Source organism: Lutjanus erythropterus, chromosome 15 (assembly GCF_056507025.1).
Source record: "Lutjanus erythropterus isolate fLutEry1 chromosome 15, fLutEry1.hap2, whole genome shotgun sequence".
Taxonomy (NCBI): Eukaryota; Metazoa; Chordata; class Actinopteri; order Lutjaniformes; family Lutjanidae; genus Lutjanus; species Lutjanus erythropterus.
The window spans coordinates 21,888,552-21,902,694 of NC_139331.1; the positions used below are offsets into that span (position 1 = coordinate 21,888,552).

General features: G+C 39.2%; 1 protein-coding gene across 1 annotated transcript in view; it reads right to left on the reverse strand.

Annotated features, from left to right (window-relative positions):
• The window catches only part of rngtt (RNA guanylyltransferase and 5'-phosphatase), a 125,974-nt gene that overhangs the window by 75,648 nt on the left and 36,183 nt on the right, over positions 1-14,143 (reverse strand). Inside the window, exons 9-10 of the mRNA XM_084737479.1 lie at positions 12,400-12,535; positions 7,337-7,408 (exon numbers count right to left, since the gene is read on the reverse strand). Of these exons, the coding sequence (XP_084593605.1) occupies positions 7,337-7,408; positions 12,400-12,535 (208 nt within the window). The remainder of the gene's footprint in view (positions 1-7,336; positions 7,409-12,399; positions 12,536-14,143) is intronic.

Below are 14,143 nucleotides of genomic sequence, written 5' to 3' on the forward strand. Positions count from 1 at the left end.
AATATCTTTTGGTTATGAACTGTTGTGGGGCTTTAACTTTGGCATTTTTTGCCATACAGACCGAGTTTCATGTATGCTTTCAGCTGTATGGGAGTCATGTTGAGTTGTCGCTGATGAAAAACCCCACATTTCCTGATTTTGCTGTTTCTTAATAAAGATATTTAAATAACAAGATTACAGACTTATATTGGGAAGAAATTAAGTGTTTATCCACTGTTTTACAGCCCCTAGACTCAAGCTATGTTGTCTTCAGTTAAAAGACACACCTTTAAGCAGGTAGCCCTGTTGTAACGGATATTCTTGCCATGTTGAGCTGATGTTCACAGTCAAAATGAGTCAAGCCAAGCCAGCATAAGTGTATGGAAAATGGGTATAAGTTGGACAAAACGATCAACCTGAAGACAGGTCTGAGAAATGCTGAAGGGTGATAGTCGCTATTTTGTGACATTTTCCGGACCAAACAATCATTTTAACTACCAAAGAAAACAACAACAATGTAAAAAAAAAAAAAATTGTTGCATTCCCAGTAAAATTAAATTTAATCCCTTTAAGGAGATGCTGGTCCAAAACAGGCAAAAGAGAGATTAGATATTGGACTTGCATTCATCAGGTGGCCTGATATGACTCCACTGGGAGGCCCATGTTGCCCTGAGTCTGCTGAATGTGTAAATAAGCAATTGTTTGCTAACACATAAGCCATAACATCTTGATAACCAAGCAGGATGCCATGACTGTGCCTCTGCGACTTTGCTTTAGAGCCCGTTTGACTTATTTAATGCAGCCTTAACAACTCTGTAAGCACAATTTGGCAACAACAAATGAGGTCAAAGTTATTTAAGTTTGATAAACTCATTCAGGCATTAGTTTGACGTCTTGTTTTTCTTTTAGGGTGACTGGAAAGACCACACTAGTGTCTCCTGGAGCAACAGCTGGTATCATGTCCCACACATTCTGCACCATCTGTCATCTGTGTCATCAGGACAGAACAAGATGTAAGTGTGGATGATTCAAGGCATGTGTTGTCCACGCCTGTTGAAGCGGGAAACACAGCAGATAAGAATCAACATTACTGGGAATAAAGATGAATTATATCAGTGAAATTACATTTCTTGCTGCGGCTCCAGGTGGTAATGTGTCGATAGCTCACTGTCTGTTTGACAATCATAAACTCTAAATTGCAGCTGCCATTTATTTGTTTGCTGCTTCACTTAATTTCTGTCATCACCATGGGTTTGGTTGAGGCCAGAGCCAGTGTTTAAATGAATCACAATGCACTCCTTCTGACAAGCAACAGCATATATATATAACTTATCTTAGTCTATAAAGAAATGCATTGATTGGCTCAGATACTGATCTGCCTCAGGACATCTTTGCCTACATCACCTCCAAATACAACACACGAAATTAACTGACAATTAAAATAATTATTGGGTGCAGCCTTGGCAATCTAAGTCCATTTAGGAGAGAAACATATTTTCAGTCAAACCAGGACCATTTAGAACCAATTCCAAATTGTCTGATCTATCACAATCATGATCACCAAACAAAATATTGATGTCAAACTCTGCATTTACATTGCTGCAAACTTGCAACAAGAAGGGTTACTGCAGAGAGAAGAAGTGGTCCAAAGCATGGCTTCATTTCACAAAGACAGTGACACATGAAAACAGTGCTAGTTGTCTGTAAAGTGGTCATTTCAAGTAAAGGTGGAAACAGCAGCAATGTGCTAAAACATCCATCTATGTAACATGGGCTTAAATTCCAGAAATGCAACTCCAGTGCCACTGCTTCCCAACCGAACAACACGTCCTATACAGAGTGTAAATATCCTGTGTCAGAGGTTAAAATAAGGTTCAGTTGATGGAAAGAAAAGATTTTAATTAATTATCAAAAGGAGATCACATAAATGTGTGATTTGATTAAAGAAATGGTTAAGAGATACAGTATTGGCTAATTTCCCACCTTCCCAGAGTAAAAACTTTTTTTATGTATTATGTAAAACAGCAATATTAGGCATTCTTGGCTCAACTATTTAATGTATGTGGGATAAAATATGAACCATATATCCAGAAATTGAGAAAAACTAATCAAGTTAACTAAGGGAAGGTCCTATGTTATAATCATATTGGCTCCTTGCAGGCAGGTTTAGCAATTTTTTTTTTTTTGACAGAGAAAACCAAAATGAAAATGAAAGCTGTACAAATATTCTCTCATTTCATCCATTTCAGATGATGACAGACAGACTGTTGCTCGACTACAACTGATGTGGAATCAATAAGGGTACTGAAAAAGAATTGGACTGATAAGCAGAATCAATAACGGTATTGTAATCAATAAAATCATATAGTTTTCCATATCTAATCAAAACATAAATCCAGCCTTCATCGTTATTGGATTTAGAGCAACATGTGGTCACTAACAAATGTATGAGATTGATTTTCCTCAACACTCTGTCCACTTATGAATGTACTCTTAAAATATTACCAAATTTAACTTTATATTATGGAACATCAATCTGCAGATGCATTCATTATAAATGGACAGAGTGCATAAAGAATCTATATATAAACACACATTAAATGTTAAACACCAGTGAGCTGCAGAATCAAAAGTAAAGCCTTCTTCACAGCATGAGGCTGGAAGGGTTGAAGGATAAACTGAAGAATTCAGCAAAAACATAAGAACCTTACATAAAACTGACAGTGCTGGGAATACTGTTAAAAGCAGCATGACTCTCTGGGATAATTTAGAATAAATGACATAATACGCAGGTGACAAAAATCAGCACTGGGACCCGTCAACACAAGCTTAATGTGCACCTTCCCTTGAGATATTTCTAACAAAAACAGAGGCTTTTTCGGCCTGAAACTTGTCATAACCACACACCGTATCCTTTTTATCTGTTTGGATCATGCAGTCCTGATGCACCAGCAGTATTTTGAGGCAATATTGAAGCAGATTTAAAAACACATGATTTATTCCTTTAAGACTCCAGTTGTTATTGCTAGTACACTGGTTACACTGTCATTGAGAAGGAACATGTCACTTAAACTATAAATTTCTCTCTGTTTCTTCCGTCTGAACACAGCAGTCTTACTCTAAAAGCCAGAAGATCTTGTCATTACATACATTAAGGGCTTATCAAAAGACGATGTGAACCAGACTTTATTCTCTGGTCTCTGGCGTTGGAGGAGATTTAATTTGTGTCTGCAAATTTAGGCAGGTTGTAGGACAATTTATGACGAGAGTCTACGTAATTATACCGCAAAGGCCCCTCAAGCCTACTGTTCTACTGTCGCTGCTCCTTTATGAGTCACTTCATTGCAGAGTTAGGCTTCCGTCTCAGATGGAGGTAGAAATAAAACATCAAGTCATGCATCTGATGTGTAACAAAGAGACAGATCAGTATGTTTCAGCAAGGTTTGAGGAGTTGGAAGATATTTTAAGAAAAGAGGGGAAAAACTTTCTACAACAGAAATTTAGATTTATGACTATTTTTATTTTAAATACATCAGTAGGGATAGAAACCACCACAATACAACATTATCATGATATGTAAATCATATGATATTGAAATTTTAAACATTTTGCAATATGCAAAACATACACTGCAACAGCAAATATTGCAATTTATTACGTACTACCTATTTATTATCAATTCCAAATTACGTCACCACATGAAAACTTTGTCAACAACTGTTTTATTTAATAACTTTTCTCATTATAAAAGGTTTTCAGTCTGTTCATCTCACTTTGTGGAAAAAAAATGATTAGCCCAAAGCCCAAAATTATGCCCCTAAATGTTTGTAATTTTGTATTAACTTTTAATAATTAATTTAATAATTGACAAGTAATTGGTTAGGCTGACAGTGACCTCTGCTGACATCACCAGAAAAAAACCTGAATTTGCAATATTAATATTTTAAATAATATAAGAGAACCACTTGGCATCCATGTATCAATACAATCTTGGTGTGCAAAACATTGCAATAGTATCCTGAATCGATTTTTCCCCCACCCCTATAAATCAGTATTCTACAGATGATCCAGTGCACTACACTCTGCTCTGTGTTGAATTTCCAGGGTAGGTTATAGAGAGCATTGCTGCCTCCCCAGGTACATTTTAGTATAATTATCTCCATAATAGCCACCGTCTTCCCTTCATCAGTGTCCACATGTTCAACCACATGTTCAACATGGAAATGAAGGTGGAGACTGATGTCATAATCACAGGCAAAATACAGATGAAAGTCCCAGCAGAGTGGCTCGGACACGTTGTGATTTATGAGCAAATTAAAGCGCCTGAGGTTAACCATAAAGTCTCTGTTAGCCACTAGTGGCTGTTGACTAGAGACCTCTAAAACCTCAGCAACAGTACTAATGTCTTTCTCTATATATCTAACATATATACTGTAAGGTAGATGTTAATGCACTGCAGTAGTACAAATTTCAAAGGTACTCTAAGTGACAGCAGACTGCTGCTGAGATGGGACTGTAGAGGAATATCAGACTGATGCTGCCTGTGATTTGAAAGGAACGACGCAGCCTAGGGACTTTTCTTGGGGTGGAAAACCCTGCAGAGCTACAGTCTGTACCTGCAGACAAACTTTTCAAGCAGAAGTAAATGGAAGTGATGTCAGTGAAGCACTCAACATATAAGGTTTCTGCGGTGAGTGTTAAAAGCACTCCTTTCTGCTCAGCTGTTAATCTGATTGAACAATTATCTTGTCTAATTCTGCCCCGAAAACAAGATTATTTTTGGTATGAAGACGGATAACGAGGTCAATCAAAGTGTCAGCACGTAGACGGGGACACCTCCACAGTTTTTTTTTTCTTAATATAATCATACTTTTCCACAGCAACTTGAAAATTAAGGCCATATATGTAATTGTTGTCGTGCTTTCATCACAACTTGTCAGTTCCCCCACAGTGGGGGAGCTGACAGTGACTGACAAGCAGCAACAACTTGCCAGGAAGACAAAAAAGGCTTTTTATACTTGGCAGCAACAGCAGAAATAAAAAATTCATTCCATGTCTCAGGGTGGTAGCCAGGGTCAATCAGTTACATGGTTGGAGAGGCACAGTACAAATCAGCTCTTCCAACATAATAACACTCAGTAGGATGACTAAGAACATCAACTGCTCCAACATGACGGCACAGTACAACTCATTTATCTCCATCAAAATCCGCAAAACTAAACTCTGACCCTTCACAAACAGCTAAATTACCCGTCATGGCAAGGGGACACACACTTCTCCTCACACTCTAATCAAAAGAATCCCTGTACTGAGCCTCATCCGACTTTCCAAACAAGTAAGGTGTGACGGCAGGCCATGGGCCTGGCAGGTGGTGTGTTCTCCCTCCCGCTGCATTTCCATCCTCAGTCTCAGGAAGTCTAATAATGGCCAGCGAGGATCGATACGACAGCGCTTTACTGATGGCTCGGGGGGAGTCATGTGGAGCTGCTAACCTCTGCACCGTCTTACAAAGACGTTCCCCCTCACCACTGGAACCTTTATTGAGCCGCTTGCTTGTGCTGATCCTCTGATCGATGGGGAAAAGGAGGCGACAGACAAACAGAATGGCCGAAGTAACCCCTCCCCTTTCTCCTGAGGTATTCATCAAATTTTTATAAGGAAGACAGCAGAGGCTCGCTAAGGGCCAACTGTCCACTCGATTGTCTCTGTGTCTGTCTGTTTGCCATTAGCGGCACGCAGATCGGTTGAAGGCATGAATTAATTTACAGTTTGGAAGAGTGAGAGCAATTAACAGCCTTGAAATGTTGTCCTCAGGCTCATCAAGAAAAATGGCCAAGTCAAAATAATGAAAAAGCTAAAACATGACATTTTTACATATAAAACATGATCTATTCTTGAGCCTGGGCTAAGCTTTTTTTTGACAATTTAATTGTGTAGGGATTTTTTACTCATGTTTTTTGATGCTATAATGTAGGACAGGTGGACCATAATACCAGACACAAAAGATTGTTTTGTTGTTTAAGTTTTGAGCTGATGAATGATGAAAGATGAGGGCACTGTATAAAGAATAATGATATTTGACTTATAAATGCTGTATGCGTGTGATTATATATATTTTAAATAGTTTGTCTAAGTTCATCAGATGAAGATTCCAATGTTGAGCTTGTGAGTTTATGTGGAGAAGATGTGTATTTATTATATGTCTTGTTTTGTTTTTAGGCTTTGTTTTGTTGTTTGTTTTGTTTCGTCATCAAGATTGTGGGTTGTTGCTTTGTTGATCCGACAGGTGTATGTGCACATACTGAGAAATCTAACAAAATCTTATTTTAAAAGAAGAAGATAAGATAAGATGTACCCTTATTGATCCCCTGGGGGGGAAATTTGATTTGACACAGCAGCACATTAAGTAGCAGTGCAAGGGAAATAAAGTAAGAAATAAAACAACTAAAAAACAGCTAAAAAAAGAAATACTACATACAAATACTGGAAATGTGCATATACATGTGTAATGTACAAACTCATATGGACTGCTTTTATGCATGTGCAACATGTAAATGAAATATGGACTGTTATCATATATGTGCAATATGTCAATGAAACAGATGCACTGATGCACCAGGCCATTACTGTTGCCCAACAATGTTTATGCAGGTAATGGACTGACCATCAGTACAATGACTTTGACAATGTCAAAGTTTTGGATTAATATTTAACAGAATTTTTTGTGCTAAGCAATTATCAAGAAATAGGTCAATGGAGCACAGCAAAACCAATTCCAGTGGCAAAACCACAAAAATCTAGCTCATAAATATTCAGTCTGGGTCAGCCACAGTTCAGTCCCGGTGTTGTGGTTAAGGTCAGGCTTTAGTAAACCCCAGTGCGTGACAGGGTGCGGGGTCAAGCAGAGCCAGGCTCTTTTCCACAGACTGACAAGCGCCGTCATCCCTGTGCAAATACTGCAAAGCCTGGATGAACACTGCTCTGCCGCCTGCTGTAGTATAGCCTTGGAGGAACCCAACCGGGAATTTGATTTCTCAGGTTTCAGGATAAGCGAATCCCGTTCCATGTCAGTGGTTTTTCCTGACATTCAGCCCACACCTTGCTCTGATTATATATACTACCAACTCCTGATAGACTATGACCACAAAAATTACAATTTCCTCTACTGAAGTGGCCCTTTGTTAACAGTAAGTGAAAAGGAGAGCAAGGAGACGGAGCAGCTGATAGACCAGAGTGTTAATGGCAAGCTTTCAGTGTGCTGTTTGTTGATTCTGCCTGACATCTTGATCTGGAGGGTTTTCAGGAGCGATAGGTCAGGACAAAGACAAAGACAATCTCAAATGGCCGGGTTACTCACATTGAATTTGATGATGTCGTATATCAAATAGCGGGGGACTGGCTGACCATTCACCTTGTCGATGATCATCTCCTGCAGAGATAAAAATAAGAGCTGGGTTAAAAGACGGAGTGGAAAAAGGCAAAGCAAAGAGACATATAGTTACTGTTCAAGATATATGACTGAAAGGAGAAGGAAAGGAAAGGAAAGGAAAAGGAAAAAAGTACTTAAAGGGATGGTTCAGGTTTTTTTCAAATGCAGTTGTATGACGTACATATCCATAGTCATTGCATTGCCTACAATAGATAGCCACAGCAGTGCCTTCCTTAGCTTCTCCAGAGTAGGGACATGTTCACCGCCATCTACTGTAAATAATACTGACTATGGATTAATACCTCATACAACCCCACTTCACAAAATGGTACCATCCGTTTAGACTGAACAGTCTTAACGTCATGGGATCCTCTTTGAAAGTAGTTATGCAGCAGGGAAACTAACAGTGGGACACTAGGGGGCGAGTGCTCTCGTGGGGAACTCTGTTCAGAGAGGAAGACGCCTGCGGCAACGGGAGGGATAGCAAGGAATTGGGGAGGGTCTGGAGGATAGGGACATGAAGCAGAAATAGCACTGCACATCCATTATGCAAGACTCTCAAGTTGAGAGTCAGGTGCAGCGGTGGTGCAGGACACCCAAGAGACACATGATTAGTTTTCAAAGAACTGTTACACAACCATGTAATGTAGTGACAGCAGAGATGTGCGTTCAAACGTCACCGCCGCTGACGCAGTCTACATGAAAGTTGGGTTACAATTCCAGTGCTTCACCTATTAGAAATCTGAGAGCGAAACACTGCATTCAGAGAACTATATTTACAGCCTTTCTCCTCATAAAATATTTAGGCGAGTATCTGTGCTCTACTGCTGTAACTGACAGGTGAAAGGGTAGCAGGTAAGACACTTAAAGGATCAGGGCAAAAACAGTATTTTAGGGACTGAAATAAACATACAGCTATCATGCATCCATTTTGAACAAACGCACAAACATGGTGGAGTTGTGGCTGGCCAAAAGGAGTATATAAAAATGATTTATTCGCCTTCAAGGTTTTTACTATTGACTTAATTTAAATTCCAGAGCTTTAGCTGTCAGGATAAATGAGCTGATAATAAACATTGCTACATAGTTGTCTACAGCTGACTAATGCACCATTTTCAATTTATTTCCTTCGTAATGTGGCCTCAGGTGGGATTTTCTCCCTTCTGGGTCCGTGTGGACATCGTAGTTAAGCCACTGCTGTTCCATCTGTGCTGGATGTTGGTAAGCTCCATCCCTGTTGAGCTTTCACTGGCATCTTAAATTTTTCATTACACATACACACTATATCCTTTGGACTGTGTCTATGTAGTGTATATACACACAAACCATTGAATTTTTTAAAGCTACATCAAGCATATGTTACTACTGGGCTTTCAAAATCTCCCAAAGAAGATATATGTTGACAACAGTTACATTTTGTCCAAATTTATCAAAAATCTTAACAAATACTATTCTGGGCTTATATTATTTTATGTTATCATACTATTTGCAGAGGATCATAGCCTATAAAAATGTTAACACCATCACTGTAATGTCAACCATAGGGTGGAGAAGGGTTGCCTTAAAGAGGAAGCCTGGTTGGAACTAAGATGGACAAAGTGCTCACTGTCAAACACCATGATTAACTGTGATGCGAGGACCCATTCGTTGATGTATTGCTCTGTGGTAAAGGTCAAATGATTATCTGACTGGTCGATTATCGGCTCTGATAATCAGCTTCAGTGAAGTCTCTGTGATTCATGTGAACACGAGGAGTCTCACTGGAGCTGCTGAGCAAAACTGTTTTCTGCACCACAATCTGTTGCTGCTGAACTGGGACTACTAGTTAAGGACATTACATTTTAAAACAAAGTTTAAATTTTCCTTGCTTTATTTATTTTTACTTTAAAACACTTTGGGTAGTTATTTTGTTTGTTTATTCATTTAAATTTTCAGTTAAATTAATAAGACATGCTGCTGGGACCTCCCTGCACTTTTTTAAATAGATGTTTTAAAGTTCTCTTTTGCAGCATAAATATTCTTAAGGTCAATTAAACAAAGTTTTCTGAGGAGTTTGTATTATTCTACATTTTAACTCTAAGACTTTCATTTTAATTGCAAATGTACATCGTTTCCAAACATCTGCCTCCTTGTTTAAAAATAATTGGTATTGGTATCAGTGCTGACTGATAAAATTGAATTTTCATTGTCATCCCGATATGAAGATGTATGTTAAACACATCACAAAAGACCTGCCTGAAATACAGCCAGTAATTTTATTTGCATACGCCACGCATTTACACTCAGCATACGAACATTTGACTGATGAGATGGAGCCCTGGATGCATGGTTCATGCATTCACACCATTTGGCCAATAAGGTGAAGCCCCAGCCTGCCGTCAGCTACCCTGTCAGATTAATTGGTGTCATTTTGGTGGCAACTGCAAGGTTAGCCAGCACAATGGGTAAGGAAGAAGAGAGGAGTGAAGAGCGAGGAAAATGCGGTTGAAGACCTTAGAAGAACAGCTTTATTTTGGATTTAAAGGAAACAACATGTTACAAACAAAGATACTGTGTAAACCATGCCAAACAGCTGTGGCAACTTTACAAACAAGCAAATATACACACTGAAATCCATGAAGTGCTATGCATATTACCTAGGTTTGGTAGATTGGAGGAATATATTGGCCAGTGGTGACTGGTTAAGTCTATCATTAGTTGTTTTTTTTTTATTGAGTGACTTTTTTGGGGCAGGCTTTGTAATTTCATCAAGCTAATTTAACAGTCTGTGGAGTAACAGCTGCTTCTCGGCAACAAGCTTGCATTCAGCAGCACAGTGCATATCCACTGAGCTGGAGGAGTCACAGAAAAACAGCCTGTAGAACCAGAATATTTTCACATCTAATACAATAAATCATGGATTTATTTTGACCATGTCAAGGTTGGACATTGTTGGAACAGTGGAGAGACTGACCAAGGTGGTTTTGGTGAATTTTCTTTTGTTTCTCTGTCAAATTTGAATGAAGTGTGTTTTACATTAGTTAACAAGGTGTCTCAGTTCAGTATAAGGGAGAAACTTGGATTCAGATGGTGTGCGGTTGTATTTTTAAGTTTAATAAGGAAAGTAGGTAAGAACATTTCTTTTCTTGACACCTTGTGAGTTTATGCACATAAACACATGCACTAGGATAGCATATCGAATTTTAAGATATCGTTCAACCCTAGGATCGCCTTGGTTAAAAGTTTCCTCATATTGTACAGGCCGAATCAGTATCTATCCTAAAAAAGCAAAAGCACTGATCATTAATGCCAAATGTGCATGAGAAATGTGAATGAGTACATGTCTGTTTCTGAGTTGTAAGAAATCACTAAAAATTGAGTAGAGGCAGGCTGCCTGAGCTTTCTCTGGTCTGTGGAGGAGGGGGCAGGAGGAATACAACTCATTTCAACCAAAGATTAAATACAATAGGATTTCAACCTATTTAATATAACATCTACGCCTTCAACTATTTTCTATTTGGACTGCAGAGCTCATTTTGGATGCAAAATTGCTACATATTTCTTCCTTTAAAGAACTACAGCTGATGGCACTTCAGCATTAGCTTCAACAGTATTTGCTGGGTGCCACTTTGAGTTGTACAATTAACCATCAGTTATCAAAAGAATTGCTTAAAATGTGTTTCCCTGCTGGCTGTCATGATTTTATTTTATATCTGAGAGGACAGGACAAAGGACCAAGCATCAACATTTACTTGCCAATGCCAGACTGGCAAAGAGGACAGAGGGGAGTGGATGGGAGGCATGCACAGCACTTTAAGAGGGGCTGGAGAGAAGAAATGATGTCATTCCGGGAGGCCGCCATCATTATGCATCTGGTGCACTGAACCGTTGCACAGACAGCGGCAGATGAATACATTATTGTGACCAAAGGAAACCGCCAGGAATTCAATCTACATTTCACATTCATCCAATATTGGAACTCAAGATGATGTAAAGCTCATTAAAAACTGTACGACAAAACAACATGTAAAGACAAAGCGCAGAGCCTTTGGGCTAAAGATGAAACATATCAGACAACACAGCTGGGCTTCTACAGGGCTCACCGTAAACAGCCAACTGTTTACGGTGCCTCTCTGAACTGAGAGCCAGAAGCATCAACAGATGAATAAATGCGTCAAAACAAACCTTGTAGCAATTTAAACACACACCCGTGCCGCTCCTTCAAAGCAACACTAATATGCTTCAATTAGATGTCCTGTCTGGGTGAGGAAACTAAATTCACCGTATCAATCAGCAAATGTTGAGGAAGCTCAAACCTATTTTACATAAACGCTGATAAAAAATAAATAAATAAATAAAAAAATAGGACTGGGAGCAAAACAAAAACAATCACAGGAAACTTATCAGCTATCTCCAGTACTGGAATACCAAACACTGTCAGACATTTACAATCAAATCTAAGCTGACAATATGAACATGCAGCAGTTTCCTTTCTGAAGTCTTCAATCAGGGAGCGCGATAACGACTTGTGTATGTGCACCTGCTGCTGGGGAAAGCTGGGACCTGCGCGACCTGAACAGCACAAACACGCCAATAAAAGTCTGAGCCATGTATTACAGGATGAGGATAAGTCACGGACCCCCGCCACCACCGCAGGGAGCACACCGCTGAGCAGTACAACCCCACTCGGTGTGGAACAAAGAGGCAGCGGTGACAGAAAAAGTGTAAAACATTTCATTAGCTATTTCTCCAGGACATGGATGATCATTTTGCTGTCAGACGTCTTTGACAGGCTCTGCCATCAGACTGAAACATGCTGTTCTTTCACCTAAGGTTTGGCAACTGATGTCAATTATCTGCAAGACTGCACAGCAGGGGCTGGATGGGAAGGTTGGGGACTAAGGGGGGGACATGCAATGCCAGTCAGGTCCCATTATGGGATTTTCAAGACACAACAAAAGAGGCTAGAAAGGCACCAAACTTTACAGTCCAAAAGAAAGACAACAACTCACCCCATCCAATAGAGTATTTGCTAGGTGGACACGTGGATCCTTCCGGAAAGGAAACTCTAGGTTCGCTATGTGGAAGATGGTGTTGTCTCTGTCGATCATGAAAACTTCATTTTTCCCGTCGATCAACATCATGTACCTGCAGAAAGATGAAGATGAACCATTATATAGTGGTAATTTAAAGACAGTTGGTTGTATTTATGGTGGACGTTATTTTAGAGACCCTTGATGGACCCCTACAATTACTGCTAGCGAGCTAATCTGCCAGCATGTTCACCAACAACTGTCCATCATTGGCCAGGTGAGCAACAATTACAACGTTGTATTACTGACCACACTGGCAGTGATGATGTTTTGAGTTTAAGAGAATAAGAACTAAGAAAAGAGAGAATAAGAAAATGTTTTCTTTTTACTATAAACACATGAATATTGTGCCATCTTTATTATCTAACATCACTACAGCCAGACCACGTGAACAGAGCTGGTGGAAGTCTTTTCATGGCTGACAGGATTTAGAATATTTTGTCAACTGCAGTACTTTAGAACTTTGACAAAGAAATTGTAAAAGTAATTTAAATTGAATGGATCCTTAAAGTGCCTGAAATGTTCAAACAAGTAAAAGTAAAAGAAAAACAAAACAATTATATATCGACAAATGGCCTTAAACTCATCTAATCTGCTTCATCCAGACTGTGCAGGTATGGTTTGATATGACTAAATTAATCCCTATAAGCAGAAATCGGCATATGAAATATGTAGACTAAGGACACGATTTTGGAACCGGAAGCGTTCTGGTTTCCATTTGTTGTCTACTTGTAGTCGGACTAGCACTGATCAATCATGTTGAGCAGGCTTTGGTTGCATGCAGACAGACAGTTGCACAAAATGTAATCTCGTAAATCCATCTGCTATGTGTATTGATGATTTTGCTTTCTTGTTTATCTGTGATTATAGGCACACATCTGTTTATAGAGATTAGCCTCCAACTCAGTTCTTGTGTCTCAAGTTGCTAACTGGACTACAAACAATGACCTGCGTAGGGAAGAGGAAGTCTTGGCCTGGATGTCTGTTATCCAGATATCCCCTGGTTATGCAAGAAGCCCCAAAACAATGACCGTTGCCCCTACTTGCTGTAGATCGCTGTCAAACAATAGCCGAATGATTCTGAGATTGAGATTTGATTGACAGTGACAACTGCTAATCACACTCACACACACTGATTAAAATGTTGCTAAAACTAGTGAGAAAAGCACAGAAAAGAACAAGAAACTCAGAAATCTTTCATGTGAAATGAGCAAAACTGTTCAAACTTTGGCAGAAAATAGTGTTCTCATGTAGGAGCACTATCTGTCACAGGAAGGAACGTCTTGAGAAGATAATATGATGTAACGTTTGACAACTGCACTGAATTACAATTTCTCAGAGTAAAGTTTGGTGAAAGAATAAAGAAATGCAGATGGTTGATTGACAAGATTACTGTGGTTTTCCAAGCTACCAAGGCCACAGTAAAGCAGCCGACTGACTCTTACAGCTCACAGCAATCTGTTGAGTCTCCCCACTCCTGTGGTGCATAAAGAGATTCATACAATATAAAAGAAAATTACTGATTCAACGTGCAGAATATCTCCACACAGTCACAGCATGTTAGATAGTTCTGTTTGGGATCATTACCAACTATTGTGACCCTTGTGACACTTAATTAATACATTAAGCATTGCTCTGCATCAATTTCATTCCTCCAGACAAA